This window comes from Macrobrachium rosenbergii, chromosome 8 (genome assembly GCF_040412425.1).
Source record: "Macrobrachium rosenbergii isolate ZJJX-2024 chromosome 8, ASM4041242v1, whole genome shotgun sequence".
NCBI lineage: Eukaryota > Metazoa > Arthropoda > Malacostraca > Decapoda > Palaemonidae > Macrobrachium > Macrobrachium rosenbergii.
In genome coordinates this window covers 71,161,650-71,185,920 of record NC_089748.1, presented here as the reverse complement: position 1 = coordinate 71,185,920, position 24,271 = coordinate 71,161,650, and the positions used below count along the sequence as shown (strand labels likewise).

Sequence of the window (24,271 nt, the reverse complement as noted above, 5' to 3'; positions counted from 1 at the left end):
GATGAACTATAGTGTTAAGGTTTGGTGAAGTTTCCGTTCTGTAGGTTAAAGTAATAAATAGGTTAAGGAAAGTCAGTTTCATTCAGCAACCTCCAAATCTGTTATCATACTGCACCAATTGTGTACTAAAAGAAAAAGCCCCTACAAGACAATCCATACACTTACACGATCGTATCACGAAGACAGAAGAGTAATGTTCAAGTACACCTTCTTTTGCATGCAGATAATACAGAAAGGCATTAACATTTAGGCTTAAGATGCAGAGTTCTTTTTGTATAGTATTGCCTGGGTCTCATCAGATAAAAGCATCTCTTCTGGATCATCTCCTACAGCCTCCAAGGGAGGGGGTTAAGAGGCTCTAAAATCTTGCCAGGAAAAGATGTACCCTGAGTTTTCCCTACAAACTTAGAAACAAATGGGAAAGCGAGACCACCATCCCTTCATATGCTAGACTAAGCATGAGAGATCATGTAACGTATCCACATGCTTTGCAGAATCTAGGTCTGATATAAAAAGTCTAGAGAGAGGGCTTCCTAAATGAAGCTTCCCTCAAGGGTTCAAATAGTGCCCTAAGTTAGACTCTGGAAGAAAAGAACCACATCCCACACTGGAGACTTGAGTCTGTGGTGGGCAAGACTGCTCAAAGTTTCTCATGAGTATGGACAACTCAAACAAGGATGAAGCATTTTGACCACTCAGCTGAAACACATGGCTCAAGGCTGAGCGATACACTTTCACTGTGGCTATTGCGAGGAGCTTGTCTTGCAAAAGTGGATGAAGAAGTAAGTGATCTGTTGAGCAGAGGCTCTAACCAGAGCACTGACAACCATGTCATGATACCAACAGCAAAAGATAGCTCACTTCTCCTGATATTTGGCTGCTGAGAACAGTTGTAAAGTAGGGGACATCTGTGCAGTCCTGCAAGAAGAGCTTTTCTTCTAGGCGCTACTGGGCAGTCCATCTGTGATTTGCAAGACTTAATGGCCTGAAGGTACCTCAGCAAGTGGGTGCTGAAGCAGAGGAAAGGTCCCTAGAGTATCTCTCTTGGTGCCTTAATAAAGAAAGAACAGATTGGCATACCAATTGGCTTGCATCCAACAATGATTGATCACATGACAAATCAAGCTGAAGGGGGATGATGTACATATCCAGGTGACTGCATGGGTGCTAAAAGGCATCCTCTATCAAAGCCTAAGAGTCCAGAACATGAGAACAGAAAACTTGCAACCCATGACCTCAAAAGTGTTCCCACCACAAGGATGTGGGGACCACTCCATCCCTACAATCTACCACTGATAGTTAAGACATCACTTCTAAACTTTTTCATCTTATTTGAACCAACCAAGTTTCACATTTTTGCCAAACACCATTTACTGATTGGCTGATATTTGACATAAGGTCCCCACATACAACTAAATATCTCCATGGAAACAGTTGTGCTGCTTCCTTAGCAAGCTTATCTGTTTCCTCATTACCCTGTATGCCAAACAAAAATGTGCTTCATCATAATATAAATTTATGGTCAATATAATATAAATTTATGGTGAAGTCTTGTGACTTCTACAAGGAATTATCTCACTGAGAATGCACCAAAGCTGTGCTGGTTGTTACTCCCAACAAGATCTGTGCTGTCCACCTCTCTTTGAAAGTGTTGCTCATATGACAGTCTTAAGGAAAGACTATTGATGCTGCCATGTCTTTCTGCTTGCCCAGGTACTTTGCTCCTTGGGTTTAAGATCCAATTTTTCCAAGTTTAGCAAGAGCCCCAGATCATGCCAATGTAAGGAAATGAAGGCACAGTCTCAAACTGGTAAACTGACTCTAAACAAATAAAGCAGAGGTACATCCTGGAGGTATAATGGATGGGTATTAGGAAATATTACACATTATTAAATAATTTGGATTTTACCTAGTCTTTCATATAGTATTCCATGCTACCAACTGGAATCAGTTACTGAAGTTTGTTGAACAAGGTAGCTAATTAGCGGAAGGTTGGTGATAGGGACGGGGTGATCATCACCCACTAACTACAACTTACTTTCTCCTTTGGCACCAGGGACAAAGCATGGTTGATGTCAAGTGGGTTTGTGATAAAATACTTTGGCTTTCTTCAAGATAAATGAAAATTCCTTAATCACTTATTTGTTCCAATGAAACAAAACCCAATGAAATAAAAACATTAGGTAGGAGGTCATCTCTTGTTATGTAACTAACGTTGTTTATTCAGCACCCAAATATGTCATTTTCCAGGTAATGATAATAAAGCAACTAGTCATTACTGCAACTGACCAACTAGTCATTACTGCAGCTGACCATAGACAATAATGTTCTGGCCAAACTATTACCACAGACAGTAATGTTCTGGCTAAACCATTAACACAAGATAATATAAGATAGGATAATCTGTTGTGTAACTTACCTCCCCCTGGCCTTCTAATTCATGCACTGCCTTGCCTTCCTGTCAAAGAACTTGGGTCCCTACACGTGTTGAACCCAACCACAACAGGTCCATGAAAAAGGTGTCAAAGGACTTTAGGGTGCTGGCCCTGATGCAAAAAGAAGAGAAGGTAGTTTTACAGTGCCAGCCCCTAACCTTCTATACGTGTGACACTGCAAAGTTCCTTCTCAGCGAGTGTGGAAATACAATGGCCCTTACTCTGGGAGCCTCCTTATAAGCACTCTATATATGTTTGGCAAGGAAATCCAGCCACCGGTGAACAGCAGTGCTACTAATGCAGGAGTGTTAAATTGTTGAAGTATTCCCTCCATTATGTTCTTTTAACCATTCTGTGGGATACTGCTTCTCTGCTCTGACAATATCCAATACTGAATTCTGTCACATCAGTACAATGTAGACATTATACAGTTTCTTCAACTTAAAAGTCATATTTTGATTCACGTGTGATTTTTTGCTTTTATCAGTCTATATGTTGGGATTATCACTTTCTGATTAAATATCATCATAAGAGTAAACAGTTTCCTCATAGGACAAAATGTAAGGTAATTAAAACACTAATTTTTTTCACAACCAATATAAATTTGTTATAAGTCTCAAAACTTCTTACCTATGTACGTCAAAAAATCATCCTCTTCATATGGCAGTCGCACAGTCTCTGTTTCAAGACCCGATGACATCTTGATTGCAAGTGAGTACCCTTCATTCCCTCTATATAAATTGACAACCAAGCAGTTCAGACTTTCTCGTTTAACTAACTTCTCTAACAACTTGTGTGTCAAGCTGATGCTCTGAAATTTGTATAAGCTTAGCAAACTTGAAGAGTACTAAATGTGTACATACACATACATGAAATTTTATAAAGAAAAGAATGATCCTCTAAAAATTTGGCAATGGTAAAAAAAAATTAAGAACAGCAAATATTCACAAGTCACAGGATAATACACTGAATGAAAACAAGCTTTGAAATATTACCTTAAGCCTGGGTGTTTTGACTGCTTCTTCAGCATATATAGCTGCTAGCTTTCTGAACAGTGGCTGTCCCTGCAAAGCACTACTTCCATTTTGGACCAGGATTTCATGGCTTTGCTCAATCAAATACTGAAAAATAGGTTGATTTTATAAAATTTAAGCTGACATGCCATTTACTAAGACTCTTTTGGCTGTACTACTGGCTGTATATCACAAAATAAAAATGTAAATGTGAAAATAAATTTTTTCATATACAAAGCTACTACTTTACAATAACCTAACTATACAAACCTACTATTTTTTAACCTAAACTGCCTTAACAGCAGTGTCCACACACAACCAAAAAAAAAAGAGAAGTCCCATCTTCCACCATCTGAGTATGCATCCGGATCTCAGAGTGCCAGTACTGGAACTGAGAAAATGGTCACTCAATGTGTGAATAAGAGAAGTAAGAAGGTGGAAAATCACCACTTTGCAATTTTCTGAGTAGCTATTTAGGTGGGGGTGAATTAATGGTCAAAGGACTTGTAAAAGTCAGCAAGATATAGGGGCAGTAGACCAGTGAGATGTCAGCTGAAGGCCAGCAGTACCAACAAAACTCTTGAAGCTAATAAGGAAGCATAATTTGACAGGGCCTTGTTAGTAAGGTCATGGTTTGTACTTTTTGCAGCCTTGTTCAGATTGGACATGCAAGAAGACTGTGTTGACCAATGGTGTAAGGTTCAGTGGCAAGTACCCAGATCCTTATGCCTAAAGGTTAGACACTGGCTTCTATGGGTGAAGAGGATAAAGAATTTGACACCAGCCAACTTTTTCAGGATGAGACATTACATAATTTGCAGCCATTACAAGACAAATTGCAAATAGATCAAAGGATTTATGTGACACAAGTACTTCAACTGAGTAAAAGAACCTAAATCAATACCTCTTCCTACAAAAACCTGGGATATGGCTGAAATGTATCCCTTTGTAGGTAACACAAAAAACTTCTTCCCCTTTGTAGACAAGCAAAAAATCTACTACTGCTGGAACAGTGACTTTGAATTGAATAACACCAAACACAGGATGCATTCCACTTAACTTGGTAGACATGATGTCAACTCCTTCCCTGGTAAGACAATTACATACCTTTATAGCTTCAACTGAATATCTTTCATCAATAGACTGCTGGTTTTGCTGGATGCTACAAAAGTGAAGTAGTTGCACCAGTTTGTCCCAAGGAGGAAGGGCCCTTAGACAACCCAACAGAAGGCTTAGAAGGTCTGGAATCAAGTAACAAAGGTCGCTGAGAGATTGGTGGGCACCTGCAGCTTGTTTAGGATGGGCTACCATAAAAGCTTATGTCATACATTCTATGTGGTCTGGGAAACACTGACCAATAATTTAGTAGTCAACTGTTTGGACTGGTGGTAGACAAGTCGACTAGTGGTGTGCTCCAAAACTTCTAAAGCTCCCTACACACCTCTAGAAGAATTAACCACTTTGCTGATTCCTTTAGCTTAAGGAGTTTGCCAGCATACTGTGCTTGCTTGGAGCACATCTTGGGATTAATGTGACCTCCTCCGCCAGCAGGATACCATTTTCAAGTTGCGGAGGTGTGCCATCTTGATCGAGTTGTTGACATCTTATGGATTATAGGACAGATAGGTGGTGAAGGTATGAAGTCCCAAGAATACTGACCTCAGTTCTAAAAGTTTGGCTGCTTGATCTTTTCTTGGACCACCTCCCTGATGCAACCAAATGTAGCATATGAGAGCCCCAACCTTACTCTGAGATACTGAAAAAGAAGAGAAGGTTGGAAGATATACTACCAGAATTTCCATACATAGGTTTACTACACCACTACAGGTACTTGAGGTCTAATACAACCTCCTGAGTTTTCTCTCCTGAATAGTTCTCTAAGTGTCTAAATGCTGACAAGCAGGTACTCAATTACAGTTGAAGTGATTTTCATTGAAACAAGTGTGTACCAGTTTCCTCATGGACATTACGTGTTCTATCAACTTTAGCCAAAACTGGGCTGGTGGTGCTTGAAGTATGAGAAAAATCTTGTAGCAGAAATCAATGGATTCTGTCCAAAATGGGTCTGACTAGAACAAAAGCCATATCTGTTTCCATCTCCAAGTAAATGGTAGTCTTACATGGGACAAGATACGACTTGTCCCACCTGATAATCAGATCCAGCTGCTGACACACGTTTGAGAGGTGTTGCAGGTACTTTGGAAGCTCTGCTGCTGAAGAGTCCATTACCATCCAATCATCCAGATACCTCACCAACCCCATGCCCTGTCTATGGGTACCTGCCGATAGCATTTGAGACTGAAACACATCTTCAAGTGACAGTACTATAGATGGCCTGAGAAGAGAAGAGGAAATATCTCTACTCAGAGCCTCTAACCTTGGGAAAGGAAATCTTGTATGCAGTGAGCAATTCTCCCAGTTGCAGAAGTGCTGTGATCTAGTTTCTAGGAGAAAGAAGTCATGAGGATAGTCACAGGCCTATCAAAATCACAATTTTTTAAAGTAAATTGTATTTTTCCTATCTATACAAACCTGAGGTCCTTTACATTAGAAATTACTTACAACGAAGCTGGAAAAAGCCGTTAAACTCTTGGACAAGGTGGTTAGGCAGTAACTACCGTCTGGTAGGCAAGAATACCTGCCTGCCAGGATGTAAACATTCCAGTTTGTCTTTCGGCCCGGGTTTCAGATTGAGGGGTGGCATGAGGTGGGCATAAAAATGTAATGTACAGGACCTCAGGTTTGTATAGTAAGGGAAAATGACATTTTTATAATAAAATAAAGTTTTATATATACTTACCAAGTAATTACATTGCTATTACTTCCTACTTTTCGCGGCAGCTTAAGTTTTAAAAATTTCGCAGTAGCGCTCATATTGTTGTGGTGTAGGTAACAGACCCCGCCCACTTTCGGGGGAAGAATAGGTACAGGGCTCAGATATTCAATTCGTTCATGCATAATGTCCAATACAGGGGAGGCAGGGGGGCTCTGATATGTAATTACTTGGTAATTATATATACAACTATTTTATTATAAAAAATGAAATTTTTATAATAAAATAAAGTTTTATATATACAGTACTTACCCAGTAATTACATAGCTGTTAGTTGCTTTTAACCGGCAGCTTAAAATTTTGAAATTGCAGGTCACGTTAGTTTGTTTTGGTTATGCCCCGCCCACTTTTGGGAGAAGAAGAAGTACAACAAAGCAAAGAGCTTCAACTTGTTTATGCCCTTATGTCTAAGTGAGGGGAGGCTCTGATCCTGTAATTACTGGGTTGGTATATATAAAACTTTATTTTATTATAAAATGTCCCTTTTATATAAGAACTTACCCAGTAATTACATAGCCGAGTCCCACATTGAATGGAGGAGGGAAGGTTGGACATATCTACCCCAAAACTTATTAACATTAATGAGTTTGAGAATAGAAATTTGCTAACATTCAATCAATGTTGTTGAACCTTACCTGATAAGATGAGAGGGTACCTAGAAGACTCAACCATTGATTGGCCGAGCAAGAATCTAGTTCCAGAAATTCTTTTACTGTCTGAAGACACTTGTCTATTCTCTTTGGGACTGGAAAAACCCGAAAATCCCAAGAGTTGATCATCATTCCTAAATAAAGAATCTACTAAGAAGTAGTCAGGAGAGATTTGCCCCGATTGATGAGGATACCCAGTTCTTGGGCCAAGAGAAGAATTGTGCGAATGTCCTCCTACACTGAACTTCCGAGTGGGAATGTAGTAACCAGTTCTTGAGGTATAGAGAGATCTTTATCCCCATCTAATGACGCCATTTCACTAGGGGAGCAAATACCCTGGTAAACACTTGAGGAGCTGTTGAGAGACTGCAGCACAGAGCCTGAAATTGGAACACCTTGCCCTGAAACACAAACCAGAGGTACTTTCTCAAAGTTGGATGAACTGGAACATGAAAGTACGTGTCCTGCATGTCGATGGACGCTATCCATTCTCCCTGGTGTATGGATGCAAGGACAGTTTGGTTTGTTTCCATCTTGGAGGTTGTCTTTTTGACAACGATATTTAGTGCACTTACATCTAAAACGGGTCTCCAGCCCTCTGATGACTTGGGTACTATAAAGAGATGGTTGTAGAATCGTGGAGAATGAATGTCCTCTACTACCTCTATAGCCTCTTTCTGAGCAAGAGACTTGACTTCTAGCAAGAGAACAGCAAATCTCTCTGGGCCTGGAGAGTAAGCTGTCAATTTGACAGGCTTGCAGATTAGAGGAGGTTTGTTCAAAAAGGGGATAGTGTAGGCCTCCTTCAGGACAGACACTATCCAGGATTCCACTCCTTTTTGTTCCCACTGTTCCCAAAACAGGAGGAGCCGTGCTCCTACCTTGAGTACAGAGGACTATATCTTCATTTCTTGGTGGAAAACTTGGAGGAAGACTTCTTGATGGGATGCAGTGGGAAATGGGTATGTGCTCTTGTTCTAGTATACATTCTAAGACGGGAGCTCCAAAAGAGAGTGGGCTGTAGCGCAGACAAAGATCTGGGAGGAAGAGCCAAAGAATACTCTGGGCGTCTCGCAGATTGGGAGAGCAGGTCCTGAGTGTTCTCTTTCTGCAGGTCAGAGGCATTGTCTAGTACTGTAGCCTGAGGAAAAAGATGTGTCTAGTCCAAGGGGAAGAAGAGGAGGGCCGATCTCTGAGACGGAGTGACACCTTTTGAAGTAAAAGAACACCAAAGCCCTCTTTTCTTAAGTACACCCATGGCGTAAAGACCAGCTAACTCCTGTGTAATGTTGTGAACATCCTTGTCAATACAGGAAAGAACTCCTAAGAGGTCCGCAGTAGAGTCTTGAGGTAAAAAGGAGCAGTCTCTAATCTTGCGCACTAGTGCGCCCGCTGCCCAGTCTAGGAAGCCCATCACTTTGGAAACCTTAAAAATATTCTTGAGAAGTTGCACTAGTTCCAAAGCTGAAAACATAATTTTAGCAGAGGTGAAAGCTGATCTCCTAGCCAAGTCGATAAGGCTGGAGAAGCCTTCCTGAGAGGAGGCAGAGGCTCCCAAGGAAGACGCTTCTCCCAGTGCATAAAACCTATAACTCGACCTAAACAACTTGGAAGGCGGGAAACAAAAAAACTGCTTTACCTTGCTCCCTCTTCTCCGAGAACCACCCTTCTACTTCATTCTGTGCCTTCTTCACTGAGGAGGAAAGAACCAGTTTCGGTAACCTCGAGGAACCAGCTGAGGGAGCTTCCATAAAGAAAGTCGAAGCAGGAGAGGAGGGAGTAGCTGGCGAAAAGAAGCTTGGAAAGGTCACTAGATGGAACCTCAATAACGCAGAGTACGCCGACGAAGGAACATCTTGATCTGGAACGACCTCTTCTTCAGAAGAAACAGGAGAAAGCAATAAGTCTGCTGTCGTCTGAGCTGTAGGAAGAGCTTTCTGAAGCAAACTTAGAATGTTATCTAGTTTGCTCTGAATTGGGTCAACCGAAGGAGGAACATTGTCAGAGGTGACACCATAATGAGGCAGTGGAGGAGCGGGCACCAAAGGGCGCTCAGGGAGCACTGTAGAGACGGGAGCCAATGACGAAACTTGATGGCGAACGGGCACCAGTGGGCGCTCATCTGAAAATGGGAGCTTGGGCGCTTCGACAATAGTTGCTGGTAGCTTGGGCGCTGATTCTGGAGGTGCTGGGCACGCAACTTCTGATGAAGGGGTTCCCTTATGCAACGAAGAATGTCTACGTGCGACCAAGCGCTTTGGTGCCAATTTACAATTGCCTTCTGATGTAGCAGAAGAGAATTGCACCAGGCTATCCCAGTGACTGTAAGAGGGGAGCGCTGAATCCTTGCCCTTCTTACAATGTACAGGAGAACCTTACTTGATAAGAGAGCTGCTACAGGTAGATACTGCCTCTGGTTGGCGCTCATCTTACCCAGTAGAGGTGAGGTGGTAAAGCCTTGAGGGCCTACTACTACAGTGGGTGCTTTGTAGTGATGGACTAATTTCTGAGGGCTAGCAAAGTACAACAAGATGCCCCTGCCCTGGGGGCAGTACTACACAAAATAACCAGAGTAAATAGTCACCACAACCACCAAAAACCATATTAAAAACACTAACACCCAACCATAAAACCAAAAGACTTGAGGGTACTCTAAGTACATAGTACTCCCATGCTCCCCAAAAAACTCGACACCCTAATCAAGGCGAAGAGATTAAAGAGAGGACATTGCTTTCTACATTTCCTCCCCCAACACCACGCCAGCCGCATAAAATGGACCCAAGGTACTGCACTAATCATAAGTAGTCTCGATATCCCTTAAGTAATACGATGAAAACACCAACTTGCACTTTCAAAACGTCGCTTGCACAATTGACGCGAGGGATAAATTGCGCTTATATGCCAAAGACATAGCGACCGCTCTTATCTCATGGGGTTTTACTCTGCAAGAAGAGAAGGAGTCTTCGCTCACCATGGAAAGTGCTTCCAGAATCAAGTTCCTGAGAAAAAATGCCAGGGCATTCTTAGACAAAGGTCAAGACAGATATTTCATGGAACACCAAAGGTTCCTTGAAGTACCACAAATGTCCTTCGTTCTGTGAAGATAAAACTTGAGGGCCCTTACAGGACAGAGAGTTCTTTCTTCTTGGACAAGCTCCTGATTGTAAAAGAATGTGGCCATGGATTCGATGGCGATTCATTCTTAGCTAAAAAATCTAGGGAGAAGGAGCATACTGCATTCCCCTGAGAAAATCCGATATTTCTGTCCAAAGCATGGTTTTCACTGAATCTTTTGGCAGTGGCCAAGACGACCAGAAAAAAGAGTTTTCCTGATTAGATCCCTTAAAGAGGTAGATTGCATGGGCTCAAAATGTGAACTGGACAGCTGCTTAAGTACCACGTCTAAGTTCCAGGGCAGCAAAGGTTTTTCTTTAAGCTTTGCGGTATCAAAGGACTTAGTAAGATTGGACAAATCCTGGTTAGATGATGAGTCCATTCCTTTAGGGCGGAAAGCTGAGCTAAGCATAGCTCTGTAGCCTTTAATGGTAGAGGTGGAAAGTCCTTTAGAGGAGCGTAGGAACAGGAGAAAGTCGGCTATTTCTGCTGCAGAGGTATCAGAAGAGGACACGTTATTTTGTCTGCACCAGGACCTGAAGATGGACCATTTACCCTGGTAGACATTATCTGATGACTGTCTTCTGCACTTTGCAATCGCATCTGCAGCTGCTCTTGAAAAGCCCTTCTTTCGGAGAAGTTGCCAAACAGTTTGAATCATGTTAGGGCCAGAGAAGACAGGTTTTGGTGGAACCGTCGGAAGTGAGGTTGCCTGAGAAGTTGTTGCTTCTGTGGCAGCAGTCTTGGGAAGTCCCAAAGAAGTTCTAGTAGATCAGGGAACCACTCTTTTGCTGGCTAGAAGGGGGTTATCAAGATCATGGACAGGTTTTGATGAGACCGGAATTTGTTGATGACTCGTCTCACTAAACTGAATGGGGGAAAGGCACATACAGGTCTTTGTCCGACCAATCCTGCAACATTGCGTCGGTCACCCATGCCAAGGGATCTGGTACTGGTGAGCAGAAGAGAGGAAGTCGGTGATTCCTGGAGGACGTGAACAAATCTATCATGGGTTGCCCCCTGAGCTTCCACAGATGACCCTCGCTGTTTCCGAAGTGTGAAACCCCTGTACCTCTCCCCTTGAATGGAGACCTTGACAGATCCCATGAAACCCTCCTTGCCTACCTGGTTGTACTACGCGAGAATCGGGGGACCGACACCCAAAGCATGCCAGGCAGCCGAACTCCGAAGAGGAGTTCATCGGAGCTCTCTCTGTCCGTCTTGAGCCTCCTTATAGAGGGATGAATAAATTTGTTTGTATTTAGCATTTCCCAACGTTTTGTGAGAGAGAGAGAGAGAGAGAGAGAGAGAGAGAGAGAGAGAGAGAGAGAGAGAGAGAGAGAGAGAGAGAGAGAGAGAGAGAGAGAGAGAGTAATTGTCTAGTGAGTGCTTTCGGTTGTTGGAAGAGGATGAGGGTCTTTAGTTGAGTTTGTTTACGGTGCTGTCTGTCTGTGCAAATGTCGAGGAGTTTTTTCAGTTTTTGAGAGAGTCTTGAGCTGAGTTCTGTGCAAGGCGGACATTGATGGTGGATTATTGTATGTTCCTGTGAGTCAGTGTTTTCTGTTGATGTCATTGTTGTCTGTGCATGTGTCTCTTTCTTTTTACTCGTTTTTTGGTTGGAAGTCTGTTTTCCGGTTTTGTTTGTGTAATTTTGTCTACTGTGTTGGCGCATCGTGGACACCCCTCAACCATCTCCCAGCAACCGAGGATCATAGTGAGTATTGTATGTGGTTATATGTTGGTGTATCTGTGTTGTGTATTGTTTTTGTGTTTTAAAATCCCACACATAATATTTGGCGCCCTGTAGGGCAGCTGGTATTGCAGCTGCAACTGAGGTTGGTGGCTGGTAGTGTGACTGAAGAGAAGGATGGAAGAGGAACTGGTGAGGTTGAGAGAGGAGAATACGTGGTTGAGGGGTGAGAATGAGAGATTGAGGAGTCAGTTGGAGGAGATGGGGAAATGCTAAGAAGTGCAAAAGAAGAAATGAAAGGGGGAGATGAAAGAGTCAGAAGAGAATGGAAGAGAGGTGGATAAAAAGTTGGAGGAATGATGAAAGGTGTGGAAGAAATGGTGAGAGGTATGTTCAAGGGTGTTTTTGGAGAAGGGGCTGTTGGAGGCAGGTTCTCTGGAACGTGTGAAGGGGCAAGAGAGAAAGAAAAGGAGGAAGAAGTGAACGGGCGTGAGTGATGTGAAAGTGATATGGGAATAGGAAGTAAGAAACGAGGGAATGAGAGGCAGGATAAGGAAAAGGGGAATGAAAAGCAAGGAAGGAAACAGAGGGAAAGTAAGGATAAGTCAGGGGAAGAAAAAGGAAGAAGGAAAGGGAAGGAAACTGGTAAGAAGGGTAGGAAGTGGAAAGGCAGGAAAGAAGGAGAGAGGGTGAAGGCAGTAGTGATAGTGAGGTGGATGGAGGTGAGTGGATAAAAGTGGTTAAAAAGAGGGGAAGAAGAGTGTAATGAGTAAGATGAATGTAAGGTGAAGTGGACTCTTTGTATTCGGAAGAGGGTATGAAAGGACAGAGGAAAGTAAAGGAAGTGAGAGGAAAGTGAGAAAGAAGTGAGAAAGGCTATGTATGTGAGGAGGAACCCCGGGTGTGAAAAGTATAATGAGTATGGAAGTAGGGATGTGCATGATTTCTTTAGAGTATGAAAGGTTTTGTCAGGATAAGTATGGGAAAAGTAAGAGAGTGTGGGCAATGAGAATTAGGGAGAATATTTGACTGGGTTTTGCTTTGATATGTATAGGGTTATTATGAGTGTGGGAGATGTTGAGTATGACAAGGTGAAAGCTAAACTAGTTGAGCAGGCGAGGCGATGAAAGGAGTGTTAAGTATAAGAGGAAGAATGAATTTGATGAGGCAAGAATGAAAGCTGGGGAAACCTTGCTCACTGGGTATGCTTTTGTAGGCTGGAGACGTTGGCAAGGAAGAAGTTTGGGGATGATGGGATAGATGAATGTAAGGAGTTAGTACGGAAGTTGTTAGGGACAGTGCCAGATGGAGTTAGAGAATTTGTGAACTTGAAGTGGAAGGAGAAGAAAAGATGGACGAATGAAAGGTTGACTTGGGGAGAAATTTTGGAAAATTGTAGAGATTATGAGCTTGACAGGGTTATAAAAGAGAGCAGAAGTGTAAGTGTAAGGGCTGGGGTAGATGAGAGAGTGCCAGAGTTTGGAAGCTTTAGGATGCAGTGCTGAGGGGCCCAATGAGAATGGCTTATAGTGTAATAGATAGGAGTGTAAAAGCAAGTAATGGAGGTGCCAGTGAGGATGAATGGTGGGTTTGTAAGGGAACAACGGGTTGGACGGGGTTAGGGATAGTAGTGTACAAAGGGGAAGGTCGGTGAGGAAGTCGAGTTGAAGTGTTTTAGATGTGGAAAGGAAGGACATACAAAGAATGAGTGTAGGTGGGCTTTAGGAGCGTGTTTTGGGTGTGGGTAATCGACATTTGGTAAGGAGTGTAACAAAGATAGGGGTTAAATGCTACAGGTGTGACAGGTGGGTCATATTGTTAATGGTTGTAGGGTAAATCTTATGAATGTAATATGTGGCAACTGTGGTAAGAATGGGCATTATGCGAGAATGTGTTCAGAACCGAGCGAAGTGGTGACGTAATGTAATTGTCGTTAGTGTCAGTTGTTGGAAGAGGGATGAGGGTCTTTAGTTCGAGTTTGTTTACGGTGCTGTCTGTCTGTGCAAATGTCGAGGAGTTTTTTCGGTTTTGAGAGAGTCTTGAGCTGAGTTCTGTGCAAGGCGGACATTGATGGTGGATTATTGTATGTTCCGTGAGTCGAGTGTTTTCTGTTGATGTCATTGTTGTCTGTGCATGTGTCTCTTTCTTTTTGCTCGTTTTTTTGGTTGGAAGTCTGTTTTCCGGTTTTGTTTGTGTAATTTTGTCTACTGTGTTGGCGACCGTGGACACCCTCAACCATCTCCCAGCAACCGAGGATCATAGTGAGTATTGTATGTGGTTATATGTTCGGTGTATCTGTGTTGTGTATTGTTTTTTGTGTTTTAAAATCCCGCCACATCCTGCCAGTAAGACCAATAGGAGAGGCAGACTGTGAGCGATAATAATCCAAAGATTACTGCCACACAGGGGAAGAAGAGTGCTTGTGCCGTGGCAAAGCGCTTTTCTGGGAAGAGCAGAAAGTTCACTCGAACAGAGCCGATAACACGATTGGAAAAACCGAGTGGGGCTGACCTGAGCCGCACCTAACCGAGCTGATCACGCGAACGCGATCCAGCTGGGTGGTATCACTGGTACGTGGTGGACTGGGGGGCAGTCGGGACGAGCCAAGCCGAGCCGAGCCAGTCTCGCAAGCGCGACCAGGGGCTGGGTGGCAGTATTGAAGGTAGCTGCTTCCTCAGGCACTATCGTGCCTGGGGAGGACTCCGTCTTTGGGAGACTGTGCCAGTCTGGGGGTAGGGCCATCTCCTACCTCACCCACCAGACGGCAAACCTGTGAGCAAACCTGGTCCTGAAGTGGAGGATGCCGTTCTCTCTTGCTTCTCTAGGTCTGTAGGACCCGAGTCGGCAATGACCCTAAGGAATGGACTGTTGCTGGGTTCCACTTCTCTCTTCCCTAGGGAGTTGGTGGACACCGCGGTAGACAAGCACTAGGCTGATGACAGCGACCGGCTTGTCCACCAGGCAGTGGCCAAGACCTCTGGGTCTTCGCATCCCACTGCGGCCAGGCCCTCGGCCCAGGCTGGCACTTCCTCAGCCCCTAAGAAGTCCCAGTCTTTGAAGGGGTCCCATGGAAACATCCAGCCTTCTTCTTCCTCTAGAAAGGATGGTCCTTTCTGCCCCTTTCAGTCCACTTTCCAGTCTGGTAAAGGGGGCAAGGGGAAGAAAAAGAAGGGGAAACGCTAGGGGCGGCGTTCCCCCCAAAAGCTGCTGAAGGTGGGGGGGTGCCTGTCGAGCCATTGGGCAACATGGCAGCGACACAGAGCCGAGATCTGGATAGTGGATGTCTTCGGGAGGGATATCTACTACCCTTCGAGCCTTGGCCTCCCCTCACCTACACTCTGGTCCATCTCCGCACGTACGTCCAAGGATCTCCAAAGGACACCGCACTACAGCAAGAAGTGCAAGCCATGCTGAGCAAGGGTGCAGTGGAAGTCGTGTCAGACCAGTCTCCAGGCTTTTACAGCCATATCTTTCTCATAGAGAAAGCCTCAGGGGGATGGAGACCAGTCATAGACCTCTCTCCCTTGAACCGTTTCGTTCGCCAGACTCAGTTCACGATGGAAACAGCGCAATCCATGCTTGCTTCCATCAGGGAGAGCAACTTCATGCTTATGGTGGACTTGAAGGATGTGTATTTCCAAATACCCATTCATCCGTCCTCTCGCAAGTACCTCTGCTTTGTCCTCGGGGAGACAGTCTTCCAATTCAGGGCACTTTGCTTCGGGCTCTCGACCGCTCCCCAGGTGTTCACAAGAGTCTTCTCGCTCGTGTCAGCTTGGGCCCACTCGCACGGGATACGTCTACTGAGGTATCTCGACAACTGGCTGGTCCTGGCAAGCTCCTGCTCGCAGTGCTACAGGACAGGGATCGGCTTCTCGAGTTTTGCCGCGATCTTGGGATCATGGTGAACCTCGAGAAGTCAGATCTCATCCCCAAGCAGAGGATAAAGTACCTGGGCATGCTGATAGACTCGGTGGCAGCGAAAGTCTTTCCCTTGGACTCTCGTATCAGCAGGTTCAGGCAGGCAGCACAGCTGTTCCTGTCACGACAGGAGCAGCCAGCCCGGCAATGGCAAGTCGTCATTGGTCACCTGTCATCGCTGGAGAAGCTAGTACCTCATGGGCGTCTTCACCTGCGGTCTCTACAGTGGAGACTAAAGGAGTATTGGTCCCAGTCCTGGGACCCCCAGTCCTTCCTCATTCCTCTTTCCGAGGAGGTGAGGGAGGACCTTCGCTGGTGGTTGGACAACAGGAACCTCCTGATAGGAGTATCCCCTGCATACTCCCCCTCCGGACATGCTGCTGTTCTCAGATGCATCGACCGAGGGACGTGGCGCACACCTGGAGGAGTTGCTGACTTTGGGATTGTGGTACCGAGACGACAAGTGCCTTCACGTCAACATCCTGGAACTCAAGGCAGCCTTCCTGGCTGTCCAAGAGTTCCCGGATCGAGTGATGGGACACTCCGTGGTACTGATGAGCGACAATACCACGGTAGTGGCATAGGTCAACAAGCAGGGAAGCCTAGTGTCCCTCCCGCTCCAGTTGACAATGTAGGTGCATGAGTGGGCCGTGGCTCACTTGGTAGAGCTGTCAGCCAGGTACATTCCAGGCAAGAGGAATGTCGTGGCAGACAAGCTCAACCGCCAGAATCAAGTGATAGGGACCGAATGGTCCCTTCACTCAGAAGTGACGGAAAGGCTATTCGACCTGTGGGGGCATCTAGCCATTGACCTGTTCGCCACCCGGCACAACAGAAAACTCTAGGTCTTCTGTTCGGCCATGCCGGACTCATGGGCCGCTGCAGAGGACGCATTCCAGCACCCGTGGGACAACTTCGACGTGTATGCCTTTCCTCTGTTCTGTCTGATTCGCCGAGTGATCAGCCAAGTGATGATCACTCCGAATCTCAGGATGATTCTGGTGGCACCCAAATGGCCACGGGCCGTTTGGTATCAGGACCTGATAGCTCTCCTCTCGGAGGCGCTGAGAGAGATCCCCTACTGGCTCAACCTGCTGTGTCAACCCCACGTAGAGCGGTACCACCAGGCAGTGCATTTCCTGTGTCTTCACGGCTGGAGGTTATCCGCCATCTCTCGTGAGCTAGAGGCTTTTCGCGTCGCGCAGCAACAGAGACGGCAGGATACCTCAGACGATCCTCCGCAGCGGTATACCAGGGAAAGTGGTCCGTCTTCTGTGGTTGGTGTCGTCTTACAGCTGAAAGGAGTAGACATCTCTTCTTCCTTCGAGATCTCTCTACTAATGAGAAGTTTCAAAAGGTCTTGCCCACCCAGGGATCTCAGGCCCCCTGCGTGGGATGTGTTCCTGCCTAGCTGCCCTGGAGGTTACGATGTTTCATGTCCACCAGCCTGTAGAAGATGTCAGAGTGAAGGTGAAGGGAGTCGCCCTGTGGAAGTAGCCGCCATCTTCTTCAACTTATCTTCGATTTCATCTTCTGCTGCCTTTTTCCTTCCTCTCCCGAGGTCCAAGGTAGTCCCGGAATCCGGACAGACCTCCGTCAGCCGAAGGAGAGGAAGGCTGGTTCTTTACCCTCGATGCCCTTGGACGTCAAGGGACTGCCTCCTTCCGAGGAGGCAGTGGGTCTCTCATTGGCTCTTCCTGACCCTCGGGTTAGGAAACCGATTTGCATAGCCCTGGGTTTTGTGTTTAGGGAGCCGTGGGTGCGCACACCTCGGCTTGCGATCCCATTCCCAATCCTAGAGGTTCCGCCTCTAAGACGGGGACTGCTTCGGGCGCTCGTTCGCGAGCTGCTCTGAGTGCTCAAGATTCTATGGAATATTGAGTTTCCCGATCTGGTCTGGAGAGTATTCTCCCAAGCCCAGTTTGGGAGCAGTGCGAGAGAAAGGGCCGAGGCACCCAGGTGCCTCAGCTCTTCCTGCCAGCATCACAAGCGCTCCCCGAGTGCTTATCAGTGCTCGGTCGGGTTCCCAGTCTGGTGTCTCGATCCTGTCAGTTTGAACACTAGAAGAAGCAGGGAAGAGATTTCATTCAGGAGTCCTTCGGGACTTCTAAGGGACTGACTCTCTTCTGGGAGACAAGTTTCTCTTGTTGGTTCTTCCCGCCATTGGGCGGGAACCAATTATGCTTTCTTCTGTGGGGTCTGGCGTTTCAGGGGCCGCAAGAGCGCAGCCTCGAGAGGCCACACCCTCATTGCCACTCTTGGAAGTCTGCCTCTAAGACTGGTTCCGTGCCTGGCTCTTTTCAATTTCTTAGGAAACTGAAAGCAGCCACTCCCGATTTTTGGGAGTCTCATGGGTAGCTCGAATTCTATGAATCACGAGCACTCTCCTGATGAGAGGCACAGGATGGGAGAAAGTGCTGAGACACCCAGGTGTCTTGGTGCCAAGGCACCCCGGTGTCTGGATGCCGAGACGCCAGGTGTCTGGATGCCGAGACGCCAGGTGTCTGGATGCCAAGACGCCAGGTGTTTCGATACTGCCTGCCAGCTGCTTTGGTTGCTTGGCTGGGTTTCATCCTTGTGTCTTGAACTGTAGGGTTTGAGCATGCAGGATAGCAGACACAGAATTCCCCTTTGAACCTTCTTCTCGAGGGCCCTCAGCCTCGAAGGGGTTTAGAGTTCGGGAAACTAGCGCTAGTTCACAGCAGACGAGTCCGCCCTGTCCAGTTCCGATTGTGTTCGTGCAATCAGCTCAGCTCGGCTTGGCCTCTGGTCGCGATGGTGAGACTGGCTTGGCTTGCTGAAGGACCACAGATCGAGCCAGGAGACTGCTTGGAAGGTCGCCATAGCGGTGGCTTCCAGGGTTGCGGCTTCTTGCCGAGAGAGGGAGATGCTCTCAGCAGTAAGCTGCTGCAACGTAAGACCCAGATCCAGACGTGCCAGGTCCGGGTCAACCTGTTTAGTCGGCAATGCCCTCTCCACTGGAGTGTAGAAGCGTTTCTGGTGAATTGTCTTGCCCAGACACAAGACTATTCACCTGGTCGAGGACTCCTTCGGCAAGCATGGACCATGGCAGCCCCACCGAAGCCTTGGGTTCCTTCTTGGGTCCCCAAAAGGATTCGAGGCATGACAGACGATCCACAGTTGAGGCCATGGTCCCTTCCCCAAGGTCATTGTGCTGACGAATCAGCGCAATAACCTCTGTATCTCGGGGGTGTCCGCATCCTGGGGAAGAGGACCCTCGAGTCCCTCCAGGGTGCGGTCCTCCTGATCTACTCCCCCTGCAGGAGGGAGAACCTCGGCAGACCCCCGTGATCCTTCCTGCACCACGCAGGTGTAAGACCTGGTCGAGCCGAGGACCGAGCCAGGTACATATGCCCCTGAGGTAGAACTCTGGGGAGAAAACTCACCAGAATTCTTCCTGTCCGACTCGTGCCTCTTGGAAGGAGCCCAAGAGGTAGAGGGGACAGGCGAGGAGAATCGGGCGCTCCCACTGGCCTTGCTGGCAGAACCAACAGGGGCAGCGGGCCGGGAGCGGTCACCAACCTGCGGTGGTGACGGCAGCCCGGGTTGAGGAGAGTGCTTTCGCCTGGGCGAAGCGGTCTCCCGAGGAGAGTGGAGCGGCTCGCGTGAGCCGCGCGCTCGCCTGCCCCGAGCCAGGCTGGCCGCGCGGACGCGGCTGGGGACTGGGAGGAGTCGAGCCCGCGCTGTCCTCTAGAAGCGCCCCAGTCTTCTTCGAGGCCGTAACCTCTCAGGAAGACTGAGCAGGGGGCCTCTTCTCTGCTTCTCCAGGCGTTCGGACCCGAGGGACCGAAGCACTTTCCCAGGAACCTGGCTTGGCACTCGCAGAAGTACCAGCAGGAAGAGTCGGGGCACCTGCATGCCCACTCTTTCTCTCACCCCATGCCCAGGTCTGTACGGCGAGAAGTTTCTCCCGTATCAGCCTGGGTTACCCGGGTCTCCTTGGAAACCCGGGTGCTCGGAGCGACTCGCACACGAGTGTCTGACGTGGACCTGCTGGCCTTAGAAGCAGGTTTCTTAGGCACAGCAGGGGGATTGCGGACCGTGGTCTGCACGCCCTTGGCTCCCGATGTGACTGACCCGGGGGCCAGAGCAGCGGTTCCCTGATCCGTGGATCAGGAAGAGCCAACGAGAGATCCCACTGCCTTCCCTGTGGAAGGAGGCAGTCCCTTAGAAGTCTCCGCGCAAGACTTCTTTGGGGGAGAGACGCAGACTACTTCTTTGGCCGGAAAGCCTCGGAAGGAGAAGAAGAGGTAGCAGACGAAGACGATGATGATGACGAAGACGAAGACAACGACACCTTCCTTGATCTCTTCTTTGACTTCCTCTTTGCCATCTTCCTCAGGATTGTAGTTAAGTCCCCAAACCATGCAGGAGCAGCCGACGAAGCAGGAGCAGCTGGGGGGCCACAGCAGCAGGTGCAACCCGGGTAGCGTACGTGGTGCTCAGGCCAGTAGCTGCCAGGGCGGGAACATCCGCGTGGCAGCCAGGAACATATGGAGGCGGAGCCGGGAATGAAGGCACAGGTGGTGCGTGAGCAGCCTGGCCGGGCCGAGCCAGGGTCGAAGGCATGGGGAGCGAGCCAGACGATACGCCAGGCCGAGAGACAGGGAAGCGAGGAGCCGGAATCATAGTCATCATTGAGCCAGGATCAGCAACAGGGGCAGGAACAGTCACATCCGGCACTGTTGACGTAACCATGTAGGAAGACCCCGGTCGTGAGAGTAGGGCCAGGAACCCAGGAGGCAGCGGTACTGAATGGTGAACGGCAGGGGCAGCCGAAACCTGGGTGTCCAAGTGAGAAGCCATCGACATGGGTAGCTTGGAAAATCCCGACATGATAACAGACGTGGTGGTGATCGTGGTTGCCGCGTGTGTTGTCACTGGAGCGCCAAACAGATGAGATACCAGGCCCTCCAGTGACGGAACGCCAGGTAGACCCAGGTGTAGCCAGGCCGAGGATAGATCTGACGCCTGGCTATCCATCCCGAAACCTGAGGAAAAAGTCGGGTTAGGCTGGGAAGTCTCTGCTTGTTCTGGGGAAAAACTCCCCCAGCACAAGAAGAGACCTCTGAGAGGATGTCCTGATCAACCGCCTCCCACGCCCTTCCACACCCGATGAAATGAATGAGGAAGGGGAGGGGGAGTCCTCACCCAAGGGAGAGGGAGCAAGCAGGGGAAGTTCGCAGGGAGGGAGAAACGAACCCGACACATTAGCCACCACTGGAGTCGTCGGGGCGTGTTACCCTCGGACGATTCCTTGGCTAGCTTCTGACGGTAGCGTCTCCTCCCTTCGAACCTCTTCCATTGCTCAGGAGACCAGGAACAACACTCGCTACAAGGAACATCGCACAAACACAAGCCCCCCGTAAGATGGGCAGAGGGTGTGTGGGTCGGTGTCGACGCTAGACCTAAAGGTGTTACATTTATTGCCTCCTACCCCAGGACACACACGCTGGGGATAGGAGGGTTTAGAAGGTTTATCAACATTCATACTAGAAAGAAAACAAGGAATTTTCCCACTAAAAAGGTTGAAAAAAGGCAGTCAGGCAGAGAGCGAAGAAACGTCTGCATTCCACGAAGGCCGAAAGCAAATTGGAATGTTTACATATGGGCAGGCGGTACTCCCGCCTCCCGGACGGTAGTTAACTGCTTAACCACCTTGTTTGAAGTTCAATGGCCGTCTTCCAGCCTACGCCTGAAAGTAATCCCTAATGTACAGGACCGAGGGTTTGTATATTGTGTCGGAACAGAGCAGGAGCAGATGCACCACAGATACGCCAGAGGCAGTGCCACGGCATACATGAAGGCCAGCAATGATAGCGATCAATCCACACCAGGGGGGAACAGTGTTGGAACGATCCCGACGTGGAACAGTCATACCAACCAGCTACCATGGTCGGTCCCAAAGCAACAATGAATGAACGTCGGGACTCTATCATGCAAGATATCCCCTGAGATATCCAGCCAATTACTGCTGCATCTGCGATGCTCACTGTCAACCTGAAAGAATGATTAATGGAGGGAGATTCCTCTTGCTATGAGGGGAACTGCCTTACAAAGCGAGAGGAGGCCCCCAGAAGAGGTTGCCTTACTGCCCGCAGCGGCCCCCCTCCCTTGCGGTCTTCGCCCGACAAGCGAGCAAAGAGGGCGAAGGAGAGAGATCTCTACTGGAGGAGAGATAAGGAAGAATCTACATGGAAAGAGAAGGACAGAGGGGAAGCCACCAAGGGCGCCGTGGAAGCGGAGCTTACCGATGACGCCTGCAACCTCCCCCCCAACTGCAACTCTAAGAGCAGGCGGCGAAAACAACACTCAGCACAAGTAGGAAGGAAGTAGTCATGCCCCTTGTACACGGAGGGCGGGAGCCCAGGATGGGAAGTGAATTCTTATGTTTCGATCTACGTAGGGGGAGCGAAGATATTACGTCCCAATCTAATATCTCCGAACGTACAGGGGAATGCCTTCAGTATCTAAATAAAGGATTACTGGAAGAGAAGCATTACCACTCGGTTACGCTCCTCTAAATATGCCCTTGGCTGTCAAACCCAAGACAGACGCAGGGGAACGACAGCTTATGCAAGATTATCACAAATCGTGGGTTTGCATTAATAAATATCAAACAAATGTAATATATACACAAAAATACAGAAAGATCCCAACAGGATAATAAGAGCTTAACGACAGTCAGGCTCATCTTCCATTCCACCACAACTAACAGATGATGGTAGATTGGTTACTGGCCCTAGGGAAAAGGCTGAACAGCTTCATCGAGCTTTTAAAGCCAAGCAATCAGCTGAGGATGTCCCTCTCCCTGATACCTGTCAACCTAAACTTATTCTTGCAAAATTTATACAGTATTTTGCTCCAGGGATGTTAAGAAAATTCTGGATGATCTTGATAGCTGGGGTGGAGAAGATCCTGATGGTTTCTTCCCTTTGTTTTTTATAAAAGTTTTTAGTGTGTTGTCTCCTAAGATTAGTTGATTCTATAGATTTTTATGTTGACTTAGTATCTTTGCGGATGAGTGCAAGCTTAGTAATACAGTCCTGTTCCAAAGGGTGGAACGTCTGCAGACAGGCCAATCTCTATTCTCCCTGTGCTCTCCAAAGTTGCTGAAAAACTTATTCTTAAGCCAGTATACAAGAAAGTTAAGTAACACTTAACATCCAGCACATGCACTGGCCAAGGCCACCCCTTAGTGGTAGTAGGTTCAAATCCTTGAGTTTCATCATACTAATACATCTAAAATGACAACTGAACTGCTTACCACGTTTGGAATAATTTTGTAGCCTTTTTCAAGTGTTTGGGGTTTGATCGTGGAAGTCCTAGAACCGGTTCTTATTTTATCTGGTTGTATTGGTAAATGCATTCAGGGTGCAGTTTTTGATGGCTCTAAAGCAGGTGACCATACTTATTTAATAAAAAATAAGTATATTTCTGAACAACATGAAGTTTCTACAATGGCAAATTTATCATGCATTGTAACAGCTATTATATATTCTTGCCACGTGCTTCCACTTTGGAAGATGGAGCAGGAAAGAATGGCAGCATCTGGATCAGAGAGCAGGTATGTGAATCATACTATTTTGATTTGTTCTGACTGGCTGGATTTGGTGTGTGACCTACTGTAGGTCACACACTAGGCATGATTGGCTGGTTGAAATTACCCGGGACCTGAATTCTAGGGTGGTTGGGGCAACACATGATGATCACTTTGAGAACTATCAGCGAGCAATACGGGGTGACAACGTTTGCGTCAACTGGGTACTTAGACAATGTTACTTTTCGTGGAAAAAGTGTTGATAGGTAAAGTGATGGAAATTAAACTAGGAAGTTGCTTTTCAAGTGGTTAAGAGCATGTAGAGTAACTTCTATTCCATGGATGTTTTCACTAGGAGGTGAAATTACCAACGTATAGCTCTGTCTCCCTACTCTGCAAACTATCCAACTGAAGAATACCACCATGCCCCCTCTGGTTTGGTAACTACCAGTTCATGTGCAGCGTGATCGCCGTGCTTAGTACCAGCCACTTAGGGAAGAATGTAAACACATAAACGTAAGACAGTAAACACCATAAAAATAAGTAAACGACAAACAAAAACGTAACAAAAAGGCAATAAAACTAGGGACCAGCTCTGCACAGGTTATTACTTTGGATATTGATTTTTCCTATAGTATTTTGGTTGCTTATCAAGAACTTACCATTATTTTTTGGCAGTCGACTGTAATTAACCTTACAACTGATATGTCACTGTACGCTAGGCATCCTGGAATGCTATCGCTCATGCACAGTGTTATAGGGGAGCATTTGGCAAAAAGTAGCGTTTCCTCCACTGCAGGGTCTCGGGGCGGAGACCCCCGGCTAGGTAACACGACCTTTAAGATTAGGTTAGGGTACGTTAGGTTAGTATAGTTCCTTTTACAATAGGTTTCCTTAGCCAATCCCTTCTTGAACATATGGCTCCTTAATGACTTGTGCATGCACAGAACCATTCCATAACAACATGGCAGTCGCGTCTTTCCAACGATTTCCCCAAAACCCCACATTCCCAAAGCGTCCCCAACCATGTTGGGTAGATATGAGGTTAATAATT

The 24,271-nt window shown here is 47.0% G+C and overlaps 1 protein-coding gene across 5 annotated transcripts in view; it reads right to left on the bottom strand.

Annotated features, from left to right (window-relative positions):
* Spt20 overlaps positions 1-24,271 on the bottom strand; it is a 256,861-nt gene that overhangs the window by 231,886 nt on the left and 704 nt on the right. For all 5 annotated transcript variants that reach the window (XM_067107975.1, XM_067107974.1, XM_067107976.1 and 2 more), the window contains exons 2-3: positions 3,431-3,556; positions 3,066-3,246 (exon numbers count right to left, since the gene is read on the bottom strand). In XM_067107975.1, the coding sequence (XP_066964076.1) occupies positions 3,066-3,246; positions 3,431-3,556 (307 nt within the window). The remainder of the gene's footprint in view (positions 1-3,065; positions 3,247-3,430; positions 3,557-24,271) is intronic.